Consider the following 15,169-nt stretch of genomic DNA (forward strand, 5'->3'; position numbering starts at 1 on the left):
ATCCAAAGCCAAACTATGGTATCACATTTCCCTCTTTGATTGCAGATTGACTTTCAGGAGACAGCCTTTCTGCCGTCAGAAGGTGACACCTTTGTTAAAGGATAAGTTCACATTTGGGAACATGTTACATGTTCCACCCATTTTTAGGGTGGAACATGTAACATGTTCCCAATGCTGCAGCCGCTGCCCGCTGCAATCTGCTGATCGCTGGTGCAATGCTTTACAGGCTCCTGCAACCAAAAGTAATAAACGCACATTTTTTTTACCTGCAAAAAAATGTGGATTTTATTATTTATGGTCAAAAGGTTTAAGTGCCTTGTAAAGTTGGAGGAAACACAAACCTCTTCTGGAAAAACTTGGTTCTGGATTCTCTGACAGACACACATAGTCACAGGTATCCCAACTCAATCATGGTGACCAGGGCTGCAATATCAGTTTTTAGTGGAATTGACCTTTAATTCCATCCATAATGAAAAGGAGTAACTCAGTAAGCATTTTCTTTCTGTCTGTAATATCTGTATCCACACAAGCCCTTCCTGAAACTGTCTGTGTCTGCAGCTTTCTCAGCATAAGCCTATAGTACATTTTCAGTGGACATATATTTTTGTTTTCTGCTTCACATGGAATGTTAGTGCTAGTTTCATGCCAGAATCCAGCAGTTTCCTGTGGTTGCGTCTACTCAATACAAAGCAATGACAGGCTGGTAGCAGCTGCAGGTGTCTGCCTGTGTTCAGATGTAATCACACATTGAGCGATTACCTGCAGGTAGGAACAGATGATCGCCCCTGGATGCAGACAGCTTGAATCCATGTGCAATCATTTAACACCAAAGACTGATGAACAGCTGTGGCCGCTGTCAGCCTCTCATTTGTCACTTTGTATTGGCTTGGCGGCTACAACTATCTACATCCACCTGTGAATCCAACTGCAGGCATCGGCTGAATTCTTGCACAGCTGGCAGTAAAATACCATGTAAATGAAACCTTACTGTGTTTACTTTTTGTATTTTTGTTACTGTATTAAATAGAAGGATCTTTTTTTTCTTGTGGAGCCCATTGTTAAATGGAAAAAATCTATAAACCTGTTTACTAATGTTCAGTAATCAAACTAATGGAGGAACAATATAGCATGGACCTGGAATAGCATGAACTTGGAAGTATTTGTAGATGTGGGTCCAGCTCCCCCAGGAAGCCAGAAGCCTGAGCCACTTTAGTATGCAATGTTGACTTCTACAGGTCTAACTAAGGCACACCCCCTCCTCTTTTTGTCCATTGTGATGGGCAGCCCCATTGAAATAAAATGCAAGGGCGAAATTGGAGATGGACTCTCTCTTTAGAGGTTAGCATATGAGCACACTCTTCAGTTTTTAGGTATCTGGGTCCTCACACAGATCAAAATGGTGAGTCCTACAAGGATAAAGGAAAATATCGAAAATATATACTTTAAGAACAATCAGGACACTTGGTTTTTCTATGGTCAGTTGATCAATAGGTTTCTATTAATTTAAAATTGCTCTGCTTGAGGGTCACCTATGGCAGGGACCAAGTGACCCACCTATTTGGAAAAACATAGATACCTCCATAAAATGTACACACTTATCCCTTTTTCTTGTAGGACTGAACATCTAGATTATGTTCAGGAAGATCAAGAGGCATTTAAAAATGTCTCCCATGTATTGTATATCCCTATACAGTCCCAATGGAAGACAAATCAGATTGCAGGGGAAAGCAACTGGGTCTCATCACTGTTACCCTCTCCAGCTGCAAATATTTTTTCAGCTGCCAGAAGCGAGGAGAATACTGGTACATCTGGGTATGGAGGACCCATTCCCTTATGTGAGGAAGCTGTGCGCAAGCTTCAATATACAGCTCTTGCTGCTGAATGTAGGGAAAGGAATTTGCCTGGTATTTTCAGCTGAGGAGGATGGAAGTAAGGTGCCCAGTAGGGACAAATCACAGGTTTCCTTTAATGTTAAACAAATCGCATGACCGGAGCAGGTGCTTACCAAACTGCCCAGTTTAATTTGAGATTTTAATCACATCTCAAAGGCATAATATAATGGTTCATACATAATGCCACTATTTTCCTTTTTAATGTTCTCTTCTTCTCTCCCACAGGAATTTCCGAAAGCACTTACGGATGGTCGGAAGCCGCAGAATGAAAGCTCAGTGTAAGCAGAGAGCGAAAATGTTGAAATGGATTGCCCTCCGATGGGCCTTTTGTCTGTTTTTATAGTGTTTCATATAGGAATTCCCTTGTGTGTTGGTATACAATGGCTGTGTTTATCATTATGTGTTCGCACGTAGGGCTGAGAACAGGCGATGGTGATGTAATATTCACACTGTCTAAGAAACAATTTACTGCCTACACACACAGTCCAGCGTCTATGAAAGTCCTGTTGCAGAGATTAAAAAAAAATGTTTCACTTCTGTTAGCAAAGGTAGCAGATTTTATTGCTGGCCTTTAACTGCTTTTGCTCTGTAGGTAACAAGGTAGGTGATAACGGTGCTCTTGCCATAAAAGCTTTAACAGTCTTGATTGGGGGATCCTGCCTTTTGTATTTTTACATAACCAGACTAAGTGTTATAGGATTACACTTCTGGCATCTTACGCACACATATACGCCATATTTTTTAAGCAGAGAAATTGACGTTCACCAAAAAATTCACTGCAGGTGAACCTTCCAGGTGGCTGTGCTTTACATGCCAGTGATTTATTCACCACCAGTGAATGTTTGGCAGTAGTTACATTCATGGCATCATAAATATGCCCCTTGGCATTTGCCTCGTTAAAGGTTAATCTACCAGTGCAGGGATGCATATTCATGTATTTACAGTGGATCCTCAGGGGTTGGGCTAATTGGTTGTAAAAAAAAAAAGCATTATGAAAAATAATACCAATTTGTCCTGCACTGTGTGTTTGTTCTTAGTATGATGCACAAGCCCAAGAACTAATATTTATGCTAAAGGCACAATATTATTATTATTATTATTATTACATTGAGTTTATATAGCGCCAAAGGGTTTGCTCAGCGCTGTACAATAGGGGGGACAATACATGGCACAGTACAACAAAAACAGACAGCGTACGAGGGGTAAGAGGGCCCTACTCTTTCAAGCTTACAATCTAGGAGGGAGGGGGTAGTGGTACAATAAAGCTATAATGTACCTGTATGACTTGTATAACAAATATCTATATGTTCTGCAAAGAAGAATATTACAAGAATTCTCTCTTTTCCTTATACAGCTTTTGCTGACCGTCGAGAAAGGAGCTTCAGCCGGTCCTGGAGCGACCCCACCCCAGTCAAAGCAGACTCCATCCATGATTCCAAAGAAAGTAAGCACTGAAGTATTTAGAAGTACATTGCATAGCCTAAACACCTGACCTTTTGTGTAACATATGAGTCAAGACCCCTGAGCATAAGTCCTAAACTAGCTGTTTCATACTTAATAAGTCAACCCCTAAAACTTTCCAAGTCCATCCCATTACCCATTATCCCAGTACATAACACCCACCCCCCAAACACTTCCAATTTCCTCTTCTCACAAAATCCCACTGACATCTATAATCCCTTCGCTGTAGGTCATTCTCCTCTGGAGGAAGCAATTTAGGCATACCCTTGCACAAGGTGATTATAAAGGATAGAAAGTTTGGATATTATTTATACAGGATTTACAGTATAAACAGAGGCAGTACAGTTACAATACAATTCAAGATATGAAGGTTAGGAGGGCCCTCCCTTGTTAGAGCTTACAATCCAAATGGAATGGAAAGTGATACAACGGGTAATAGATGTGTGGGGATGAGTTGTTTGAAAAAGTAAAAAACTGTAGCTGGGGTAGACCTTATAGGTTTCAGATTTCCTCTCCCATCCAGTTTTGTCACCAGGACAAGAAGTAAAGAGATATCCCTCTAATGATGCAAAGACAACAAAAATAAACCCAAAACAACCCTGGAGTGACAGCCCTTCCCTGCTCTATCAAATACTAAAAGGTTTTGCTTGTGGACAGAAAACATTATTGCACTCTGAAACCCATTGCTCCCCTCATCCCACACAGACAACCAAGATGCTGGCTACCACAGCTTGTCTCCACTCTGTCAAAAGTATAAAAAATATAAACTGCATTAAAAAACTTGGCTCTTCTTTCTGTAATTAATTTATCAACAAATGAAACTGCATTCATTGATGTCTCCACCTTCCTTGACGTGTTTCACCACTGCTGGCTTGCTCCCAAGGATAGGGGAAGTCAAGTCACTCTACTATCATTCAGTTTTATGGATTCTGTCCTTTTTTACATACAGTATTAATATACAGGATTTATATTGCACCAACATTGAATCACTGTCCAAATCCTGCTGCTTGGGACAATAGACAGCTTTGATTTTCACAAAAAATTAAGTTTTGAGCTGATACCACCAAAACAGTTTTATGACTTAAAATGAAAGGCAGGTAACACTTTATATGCAGATGCAACTTGCAGGTCACTTGTTCAGCTTGGCCATAAAGTATGCCTTTCTCATGCTATATGTGCACTCTTGTTCATTTAGGCCATGATCTGCAAAATTCCTGCACAGCTCTAAATGAGGAGTGTGAGGATCTGAACTGGGAGGCCGAGAGAGAAATGGAAATTATGTGTTGTGAAGGAGAAGATTTTATTCCACCCAAGATTATGGTAAGTATAATATTTTCCCCTTAATTGTTCCTTCTTACCATTTATATTACACCCGTTGCCAACACACAGACATAAACATGTTTGCACTGATAGTGGAAATTAAACTGGAAAAACATTATTTCTTTTGTAAAACCATTAGTGAATATGGACGATGTAGCTGAGGCCATGGTGAATTCTTCCAAGGAATATTAGGAGAATACTTTTGGGAAGAGAGAATTGGGACAGGAAGTGGGGAAAAATCTCCCCATTGGGAACACCGATAGTAGTAAAAAGTTCTAACCCTTCCATATGATGTCCAAAACTAAACAAGAGGTGTCATTTTAATGAGCTATAGCCTTTTATGGGGTTCCTTCTCAGATAAACTAGTGAGAAGTTAATTTAAAGTAAGCTAGATCAAGGGCACACTTCATTTTATTATGCATTTCTAATCTGTTGGCACTTGGTCTGCCAAGGGTTCAAATTCGGATTGCTGTGGGAGTGCCTACATTAGTAATTAATAGGCAACAGGAGGAAGTACTTATGGGGCTTACAGGAGGATGAGAAGTAGCTATCAGCAGTGATGTTCAGTGATAGTATGGAGAGCAGGCAGGAAGCGGAGCAGTGGCACAACGTCTGCAGAATTAAATGCTGTGGAAAGCTTTTTTGCTATCTATAGGCAGCCATAATGCTTAAAGGTAATCAAGCTTTGAATTCCATGCACATATATACATACTGTACATATTTAGGTACAACTTGCCTAAAGCAAATTACAGTAATGTGCTGTAGCATAGTATTTATCTCCTTTTGTTTGCAGACTGTATTTCTACAAAATGCATTTTATGTTTGGAGACTTGGAAGCACAAAAAATAATCATATATTCTCCCTGCAGCTCATATCGTCAAAAGTTCCCAAAGCAGAATATATTCCCACCATAATACGAAGAGATGACCCTTCCATCATTCCCATTCTCTACGTAAGAATTCTTTACTTTGTATTACTATCCCCATAGAGCCCCATTTATGATTACTGTATATATTTTACCGTGTGTGTTTTTATTTCATTGCGGTCCTAGAATATGAAAACTTTGCACAACACATTTGCCTTATGCTACATATTTGCCTGAATGTTAAGCATTACCCAAAGCAAGTCTAGTCACCAATGTGTCTGTCTACTGCTGGCTAGACAATAGAAAGTCAATGGATGCCATGGTCAGCAAGAGATTCATGATGTTTTACATACACACTGCTCAATATATTTGAGGTGGTTAGTTCTCATCACCAAAATCTTGACCAGTCCTTTGAATTAAATGTTGATTGACCTGAGTCAGTGGAGTAACATTGGCTGCTCACATGAATTTTACAAAGTCTTTTTAAAATTCAAGCTGAATTTTCAATTGTATATAGTGTATATATTTTTGAGATGGTGCACCATTGCTGTGTTTATTTAGATTAATTTAATCAGAAAAGGTCCGTTCAATCAAATTTGTGCATTGTCCAGAAATAATAAAAATCACTAGATATACCATGCACATTGCAACCAGGCAGACATTTTTCAGCCCGTCTGGTTGTTTCCTCTTCAATTAAACCTTTAACAATTGATTTTAAACGATTGAGAAATACTAAATGTGCGTTGACTATCAGATGGTCTGATTGAAAAGTGCAGGCACCTTTAGGTTCTACTTGAACAGGAAGAAAACAGGCTTTCATTCAACAATTAGGTTTTATTCTTATGAGATCACATTCCATGAAGGGAATCTGTCATGGGAGAAATACACACTACCACTGCGGATGTCCCTGACCCAGAACAAGCAAGTAGTTAAGTCAGAGGAAATGATGAACTCCTGATACTTACTCCAGGTCAGTAACTCCGAAATTACTGGAGCATGATGGCCAGGTAATTGGCATTTTTAAAATGAGACTCCAGCAATGACAACCTCCATATTTCTCAGATTTTCAAAGGCTGTCTTTTCTAATCTGCCCCTTGAAGATGATTTTTGCTTGGTTGTTTCACCGATCTGATGGCTTCAGTACTTTGCGAGTAACAGGTTTGGAGTAAGTATGTGGAACAGGAGCCCTGGCTGACTTGCAGTGGAAATATAGAAGCCACAAACTCACAGATTGTTGACACTTTTAGGTGGTCTACAGTCACGTCAGCCATTGTACATCTCTCAGGACACGTTTTCTTGAAAACAGTTGTACTGCTATTGGACACATTTTATGGCATTTTCTGTACACCCCAAAACATCCACACACCAAAATGCACTCTCTTCCTTGTACGAATTTGGTTTCTGCATTTGTGTTCTGATGGTTTTTCATACCTATTATTGTCTTTTGCGGTTTAGGATCATGAACATGCAACATTTGATGACATCTTAGGTAAGTTGTGTCAGCCTTTTTGCATCCTGTTTGTATTCTTTTTGTAATAGGTATTGTTAGTCCCCTTTTTCTGCTTTGTTTGGATTATGAAATGTATTTGAAAAGGTATCAGTAGAGTTTAAATTTTTTTTTTTTTTTTATAACACATTTTACTCTTAAGGAAAGTTGTCCAAGAACTAAGCAAATATATAATGAGTGAGTGAGAAGGAGTTTGACTCTGAAGAAGATTCAGAGGTTTATTGGAACCTATTTGTTACATATCAGAATTGATATTTGCCATCTTTTACATATTTAAACTTAAATCTAAGATTTATCAATTGTGTTCTGATAAACTGCAGAACCCTCTTCGTTTTGTTCTTACTCAGCGTTTCATGAGAGATTCTGGCATTAAATATTTCTATGCAGTTGTTAGGAGACAGTCAAATGTTTTGAGCAGCTCTATATAACTGGGTGGTGGCTTGTCTAGTAAGCTCAGCCTGCTGGATAGTTTTATTTCTTCAGCATTTGTTACCTCCACTCACTGGATGTTACTTAAAGTATATGGCCTTCCATTAAAATAATTTGTAGCGCTGACTTTTAATAAAAGGATGCTTACCTGCCCAAGGATCCAGTGCCGTCCCTGTAAGGGCTGGTTCTTGGCCGGTTTCCAGTGCCAGAATAATTGTGAGAAATTTTGCAGCTTCACAGCCTGCTGCCCACTGTGCTTTTTGAATGGTCCTGCTGCATTCCGGGACCTGCGATGGGTCCCAAGAGGTTACGAACAGGGGTGAGGGGAACTTCCGGTGGAATCGCCTAGGCAATTCTAGCTGAAGTGGGAGTGGGTACCTGAGAAAACTAGGTATCCGCTTCCCCAAAAAAAGTGCCAAATGTGGTAGAGAAGGGGTGAGGAGGACATAAAGCCCTTTTAGGGTCAAGTTCTGCTTTAAGCAGCAGTTTCACACCATTTATCTTCCTGTAACTGTAAAATGTGTTCACAGATGTTTTTATTTTCTCCCCCCACAGAGGAGATTGAGAAGAAGCTGAATGTATACAGAAAAGGGTGCAAAATCCGAGAGATGCTCATTTTCTGCCAGGTAGCTGATCAAGTTATTATGTAGTACACAGAACGCTGTAAAAACATAGTACTGTGAATTATTATATTTGTACAAATGGATACATTTTTTTCACTGCAAAACGTCAAATAGAGCCCGGCTCATTTTCTGGCTGGAAGAAGTCCAGCATTATCTTGCACTTTCTTCCCCAAGCCTTACAGTCTCTAACCCATCCCTTTCATTCATTGGATTTCAGTTCTTTCAAACATGGGAGTCTCAGCATGTGGGTGTTACCTAGGGTGGTCTTTATGTAAACGCTGCCTGCCCAGGGAATGACCACTGCTCCAGACTGACACTTACCCATTAAGGATTTTGATATTTGTATAGGTCTTCCTAAGAGCCAACCCAGTGTTGGCATCAGGGCTGAGGATTCTTGAGAGGCGAGGTCCCCTCCTATCAGCCATGATATGTCTATATTACATAGAGAAGCGCAGAAGCTCAGTGATGTCACTGGGTCTAAAATAAGGTCTGTTTTAATTTATTAGCATGATGAGGAGGAAAGGGAAGACAAAATATAAGCAGAATAAACTTCAGCTTTAATTTGTATATTTGGCTGATGGAGTTGTGCATCTCTGCCATTTACCCTTTTCTGCTTAAAGAAGTTCCTCCAGCAATCTTCTCTCTGCCATGATCCAATCTTTTAGGAGTCAAAGCATTCCTCAGTATACTCAAAGGCACAGATGCTAATAAATTTTACTGCTGGAATATGTCAATACGCTACCAATAGATGTCACATTATATAAGAAATATACAGAAATTTAGTAGAAGCTGTAAGAAAGTTCTATAAGCCTATATAAAAGGCACATCCTTTTATGTTTCTTTCTAGGGGGGACCTGGCTACCTCTATCTGTTAAAAAATAAAGTCGCTACTTTTGCCAAAGTGGAGAAGGAGGAGGATCTTATTCAGTAAGTTGAATGTTCTTATCCCCATCACACTACCTACTAACCTTATGAAATTTGTCTTTCTTATGAACTCCAATGACTTCAGGATGCCACAAAAGCCTAATTAAGTTTTTCTCTGTAAAACTTTCCATTATTTGCCAGTTTATTACAACACAAATGCAGCTAAGTGTTTGTACATGAAATAGAGCCGTGGATAATTAGTTCTTTCTGCGTTCTCACTTCTCATTAATTCTCTCCTCGCTGCTGTCTCGGCCAGGAATAAATGTTTGCAGGTTAATGACGTAGGGAACGGAAGGGTTTGTGCTCACCGACTGATCCTTTGATGTATAAAGGGCAGACTGAAATCTGTTTGGCGATTTAAATGTTACTCAGCTGAAAGGGATTATTTGAGTGCAGTGGAACTTTTATTTCATTATTACAGAGGTTTGTCAGCTACAGAGCCAACAGACTCATCTCATTTCATAATAAGTACTGTATATCCTATAGGGTCCTTCTTTTTTTTTTTTTTTAAATGGGCCTAATTTTACATAAGATTTTAGGACAATGTTACATTAGCATCCTCTGTGCTGGCTAAGAGCTCCCTCGCCTGTTCCTAAGGCTAAGTTCCCTCTCTGGCCAAAGAACAGTAAAATGTCAGCCTTCTCAGACTTCCACAAGAACATCCCCAGAAAACCCACATTTTTCACTTTGGGCAGATTAGGTACATCCCGATCCTTCCTCCCTCCTCTCACATCAGAGAGGAAGTGTTCCTTTGCATATGCAGATACTTTTAGTAAGTTGGTCTCTGGAGCAGGGGCTCCGGTGGCATCCCAGTGTAAGGTCCTTCCAGTATATGTAATTAATATGGCACCTTACAGTGCCTGTTAGCCATTATTGGCTTTAGTATACACTGTAATTCAGCAATACAGGCTTATGCTAAAGGAATCGTGTGACAAGAAAAACAATGGAATTTTCCACTATTGACCTCTGCTTCTGCAGAAGCATTTTTGTTATTATTTAATACAGGTACTTATATAGCGCCAGCACAGCACTTTACATGCATACTGTCATATATTGTACATTCACATGAGGCCCAACTCTCAAGGGGCGTACAATCTAAGTTCCCTAACTTACATTCATGCATACACATACTAGGGCCAATTTGTACAGGATCCAATTATCCTACCAGCATGTCTTTGGAGTGTGGGAGGAAACCGGAGTACCCGAAGGAAACCCACGCAGGCACAGGGAGAACATGCAAACTCCAGGCGGGTGGTGCCATTGTTGGGATTCAAACCAACAACCCTAGTACTGCCAGGCGGAAGTGCTAACCATTTAATCTCTAAAGTTTACCAATTTGCAAATGAAAAAATTACATTTTAAGCAGATACTTAAGCTGACCATAGACCATATGTAATTATTGCCCACCTTAGCCAACATCTTCTGTATAGAGCTAGAATTCCATGTCTATTGTGACAGTAGAAACCTCCATGTCTGACTATTCTTTGGTGGAGGTAGGGGGATTGAATGATCAACTATTAGGCTTGAAAACTTGGTCTAACCCCTACTATTGCTCCAAAGATAAGCTGGTGTTGGGAGCCATCTGCCTGCTCTTCTATTTACTAAATACATATGCTCAGGAAAGCTAAGCATACAGTGGGGTCCATCAATAGACCTAATACCCTGCATCTATAGCTGGCATTAAAATAGAAATTATATACTGCATATATCTGTAAAAGAGATCAGTTTGATTAAAACAATGTATTCCCTGTGTGGCTGATATCTTATTCCAAAATCTGTTAAGAAGGGAGGTAGAATGATTCCTGATTCAGTGTTTGCTGCACATTGAGTGTTACAACTGGATAATCAAGTCATTGCATTTAAATATAATAACCAAAAGATGAAAGAGCAAGCTGTACTTTCCCTGTAAATACAACTATTATTGATACCGAATTTCATTGCTTTTTCTTTCATAGATTCTGGAGAAAACTTAGCAGGTTGATGAGTAAAACCAACCCAGAACCGAATATAATCCATATCATGGGGTGCTACGTCTTGGGAAACCCTAATGGTGAAAAGGTATGGCACAATAAACAATTTTTTATTTGTATACTAAATGAATGACTCCTAAATGTATAATAAAAAGAATCTGAATGGACCTAAATTTGACCTTGAACAAAAAGTAAGCTGGCATGTTCCAATCTTTGCCCTCTCTTAGCCTACTACAGTCCTGCACAAATACAGCATAGCATTAAAGCTGAACTCCAGGAATTCAGACACTTTCTAAAATGTGTTTCCTTACTAGGGGTTAGGTCCAATAAGGTACATACCACCTCATAGACTTCTCTCTAAAATTAAAAATGTACATTTTTACTGAGTGCCAGGAGTACAGCTGTCGCTATACTTTCAGCACTTTGACGCTAGACCTTCTGGTCTCAGCTTCTGCAGCATCTCTGCCCTCCCCTCCTCCTGCCCAACCACAGAATTCTTTGTATTATGTAAACAAATTCACAAAATACACAGGTTTCTGTAAATGAAAAATGGTGTGTGTGTGTGTGTGTGTGTGTGTGTGTGTGTGTGTGTGTGTGGGGGGGGGGGGAAGGGGGTGTCTGTCACGTGAGAAATCTGCGTCTCCCTGGTGCTTGCCACAGGAGAGTAGGGATAACTGTACACCTGGCACGCAGTAAAACTGTCATTTGTTAATAACAGGAGGCACCTCATTGGACTTGACCCATCGTAAGCCAGAAGATTTAATAAAGTAGCTAAATTCATGGAGTTCAGTATTAAAGAAAGATTGCACTGCTCATATGAGGGATTATATAAAATTCTCAGAATAATTATGTGGTCTTCTTGCTTTAAGTAGTCTTGTGCTATTCCCTCCATAGTATATTCATCATGTTCATTAATTTCTCAAAACAAATTGAGTCTTATTTTAAAGGGTTAGTTACAGTAACTCAGAAGTGCTTTCTAGTAATAAATGAAGACTTCCCTGTCTCAATTCTAGACTTCCTGCCCACATTTGTGTATTCCAGGATGGCCTGTTACATTCTGAATATTAAAAATAAATTTAGTAGGGATGCTGAGAGCTCCTCATAATGGCCACAGCAGATAATCCAATATCAGACCAACAAGGTTCAAGAGACAGAAGAAATTTTCATTTGGTTTAAATGTCGGTTTTGGGTGGTCTTGCTCTTTCAATCTAACGGTTTTTCTTAGTGTTTTTTTTTCTTTTTTCTTTTCCATTTGGCGTATTTTCCCAGTTGGGTTAAGTTGAATGTCTGTCTTTTTAAGCTTTTCCAGAATCTGAAGAATCTAATGAGTCCACACCGGATTGATTTCAAGTCTCCTCTGGAACTGTCTGCACAAGGTAAGGGCTATTGACCTGTTCTTGGAACATTGCTTGTAAGGTAATCCATACATCCTATGACAACATGGCTGAAGCGACTGGCACATTAATTACTTGTCTCCATGTCCGGTGCAAGCCAAAGCGGCATGTCTCATGACGGACGTAATATCTCAAGGGTTGTGGAGAGCATCTGCTCAGAGTTTTAATTTTCCACTCATATAATTAGACAGACTTGATTAAATCTCCCTTGAGCAACTAACATCAGCCACACTGTCCATGTTTGTCACCCTCTTGGCAGATTCTACTCAGCCTTGTTTGCAAGATGAGGCATTGGACATATTCCAGAACTTGGCAGCAGTAGCTTGTAATTGCTGACCCTCCACCAAGAGATGACGTCATAGAAAAAGCATGTGTGGAAGTGCCAATCTTTATGGCTTGGGAAGTACAAGCCACAGCTGCTTTCTTATTAAGTCTTTCCAGCCTTTGAATAATAATGCAAAGGGCAGTTACCCAAATCAACCAAATGGAGATATTTTTTTCTGTTCAAAATAGAACTCGGTTAAAACTGAAATAGGATTGGTCAAAAATAGTTATTTCAGATTCATGTTCTTGATTCTTGAGCGTTAAAATATACCTTCATGCAAGTATTAAGAAAGAAAAAATGCCTTTTGTCCAATTATGTTTAAAACTCCAAAAGAGCAAAAGGGAGTATATTGCTGTTTAAGCAGTTAATGTATTACATGCTTATCCAAAAGTTCATTTAACAGACTAAGTATTAAGCCCAACTCCAGGGAAAGGGTTAAAAAAAAAAAAATTCTGTTAGCTTTTTATGTCTGTTTGTGATGACATCCGCAAAATGTTTTCCTCACTTCTTCACATGTATACAATAATGTCTCATGCACACTAGAAGTTTAGCCATCTCTCCTAGACGCCTTTCCTTCTGGTAGCAGCGTTTTGGCAGAAAAAATGTTTGACGCATATGTGTAATGTGCTTGGGCATTAATTTAAATCATAGGGGTTAAACTGGTGGCCCTCCAGCTATTGCCAAACTACAAGTCCCATGAGGCATTGCAAGATTGACAGTTACAAACATGACTCCCAAATGCAGATGCATGATGGGAATTGTAGTTTTGTAACAGCTGGAGGGCTGCCAGTTTGCCACCCGTGATTTGGATCATTGGCCAGAATATTAATTTATTCTGGTCATTGATATGAATTAATGCTTAAGCTCTAAAAGCACCTAGCGTTTGTGTGGCAAGCATTTTTTTTCCTGCCAAAACACTGGTGCTCCTGGATGCACTGGCAGTGTTTTTTTTTCTGTTTCAGTGATTTTTTTATTAGACTTACAATTAGAAAATATTATGCGAAAACCTTTTTTTTGTCAGTCAATGCATACAGCAAAATTAAAGTCTAAATAAATTAATCCTCTGTGTCCGACTTCAATATTCCCATAAATACAGATGAGATGTGTACCTCAAAAATAATTTTAAAAACTTGTATTTTATATTGTACAATTAGAAAAGGCAATACAAAATGGCACTGAGATGTACATTACAGAACATTCACCACAAAAGTTGCTAGTAGCAACACCTGACACAGGGTGTGCTGGCAAAAATGTCTCACAGCATAGTCCAAAGGACAATATGAATGACTGAGCAGGTACAACTGTGCTCTAGTTTCCACTGTAAAGCAGAGACTGGCCGATAGGGTCCTCTCCATAAAGGATACCCATCTAGGTCAGAAGTATCTTTGGGGTCATGAGACCGCATCTGTCTCTATACCAGGCGTCACTAATTGGCAGTCCGTGGTCCAGACATGTACCAAGGGACAGTCCTGTCCTGTCTGCTGTACCACAGCCACACCACTTAGCAGCCTGCATGAAAACTCTCAGAACAGCAGGGGGCATGAGACACAACAAGGTGGATTTCTCTTCTGTATATGTATTCACCTGGCTGCTGCCGCTGCTGTTATACTCACAGCAGGGAAGAGGGTGGGAGATATGGCAGTTTTACATAGGGAGCGGGAGCTGCCCAACATTTCGCTTGTTAATAAGAGAGTTGGTCAGCTCCCACCCTTAGTGCAGACCTTCCGTATCTCCCATCCTCTTTCCTGTTGTGAGTTTAACAGCAGCGGCAGGCAGGCAGCTACATATACAGAAGGCAGGCAGCTACATATACAGAAGAGGAATCCACCCTGCTGTGTGTACCACCCTCTGTCGTTCTAAGGTAGGACTGTGAAGGGGGAAGAGCTGTAACTGCAGTGGAGACTATGGTTTAATGAGGAGGAGGGCTATGATGTGAAAGACGGGGCTGTGAGGTGAGAAGAGCAGGCCCTGATGTGAAAGGGGGGGGGGGGGGCGCTGTGATGTGAGGAGAGGGGGCTCTGATGTGAAAGGGTGGAGGGGGGTCTGTGATGTGAAAGTAGAGACTGAAGGCACTGATGTAAAGGGGGCTGTGATGTAAAAGAGGCAGAGCTGGGATGTGAAGGACCTGAGTCATAGAAATAAAATGAGATTTTGACCTCCGTGAATTTCTAACTCAGTACCCCTGCTCTATACAATAATGTATCACTTGTGGTGAATAAACAAATAAATAGCCATGAGTTGGGACAGGCATCTCGTCAATGGTAACTAAACTTGCAGTAAAAGTAAGAGAAGAATGTGGAAAGCTGAAATGGAAAGGGGGAAAGACAAGAGAAGAATGAGAGCACAAGAGTGTGTCTATCCAGGGATCCATCAACTTCTCACCCAGGAGCCACCTTTAGGTGTCTGGTATCTGTAGATGAGAAAGCCAGGGGTTCCAGACCTTATCAAATAAGGTTTGT

At 40.1% G+C, this 15,169-nt stretch overlaps 1 protein-coding gene across 1 annotated transcript in view; it reads left to right on the forward strand.

Annotated features, from left to right (window-relative positions):
• NSMF (NMDA receptor synaptonuclear signaling and neuronal migration factor) overlaps positions 1–15,169 on the forward strand; it is a 76,409-nt gene that overhangs the window by 50,932 nt on the left and 10,308 nt on the right. Inside the window, exons 7-15 of the mRNA XM_089675024.1 lie at positions 2,118–2,170; positions 3,247–3,336; positions 4,549–4,673; positions 5,542–5,625; positions 6,994–7,027; positions 8,030–8,100; positions 8,945–9,024; positions 10,977–11,079; positions 12,292–12,367. Coding sequence (XP_089531150.1) covers positions 2,118–2,170; positions 3,247–3,336; positions 4,549–4,673; positions 5,542–5,625; positions 6,994–7,027; positions 8,030–8,100; positions 8,945–9,024; positions 10,977–11,079; positions 12,292–12,367 — 716 coding nt within the window. The remainder of the gene's footprint in view (positions 1–2,117; positions 2,171–3,246; positions 3,337–4,548; positions 4,674–5,541; positions 5,626–6,993; positions 7,028–8,029; positions 8,101–8,944; positions 9,025–10,976; positions 11,080–12,291; positions 12,368–15,169) is intronic.

The sequence above is a fragment of the Staurois parvus genome, unplaced genomic scaffold (genome assembly GCF_062004578.1).
Source record: "Staurois parvus isolate SC_StPar_1 unplaced genomic scaffold, SC_StPar_1.0 ptg000154l, whole genome shotgun sequence".
Classification (NCBI taxonomy): domain Eukaryota; kingdom Metazoa; phylum Chordata; class Amphibia; order Anura; family Ranidae; genus Staurois; species Staurois parvus.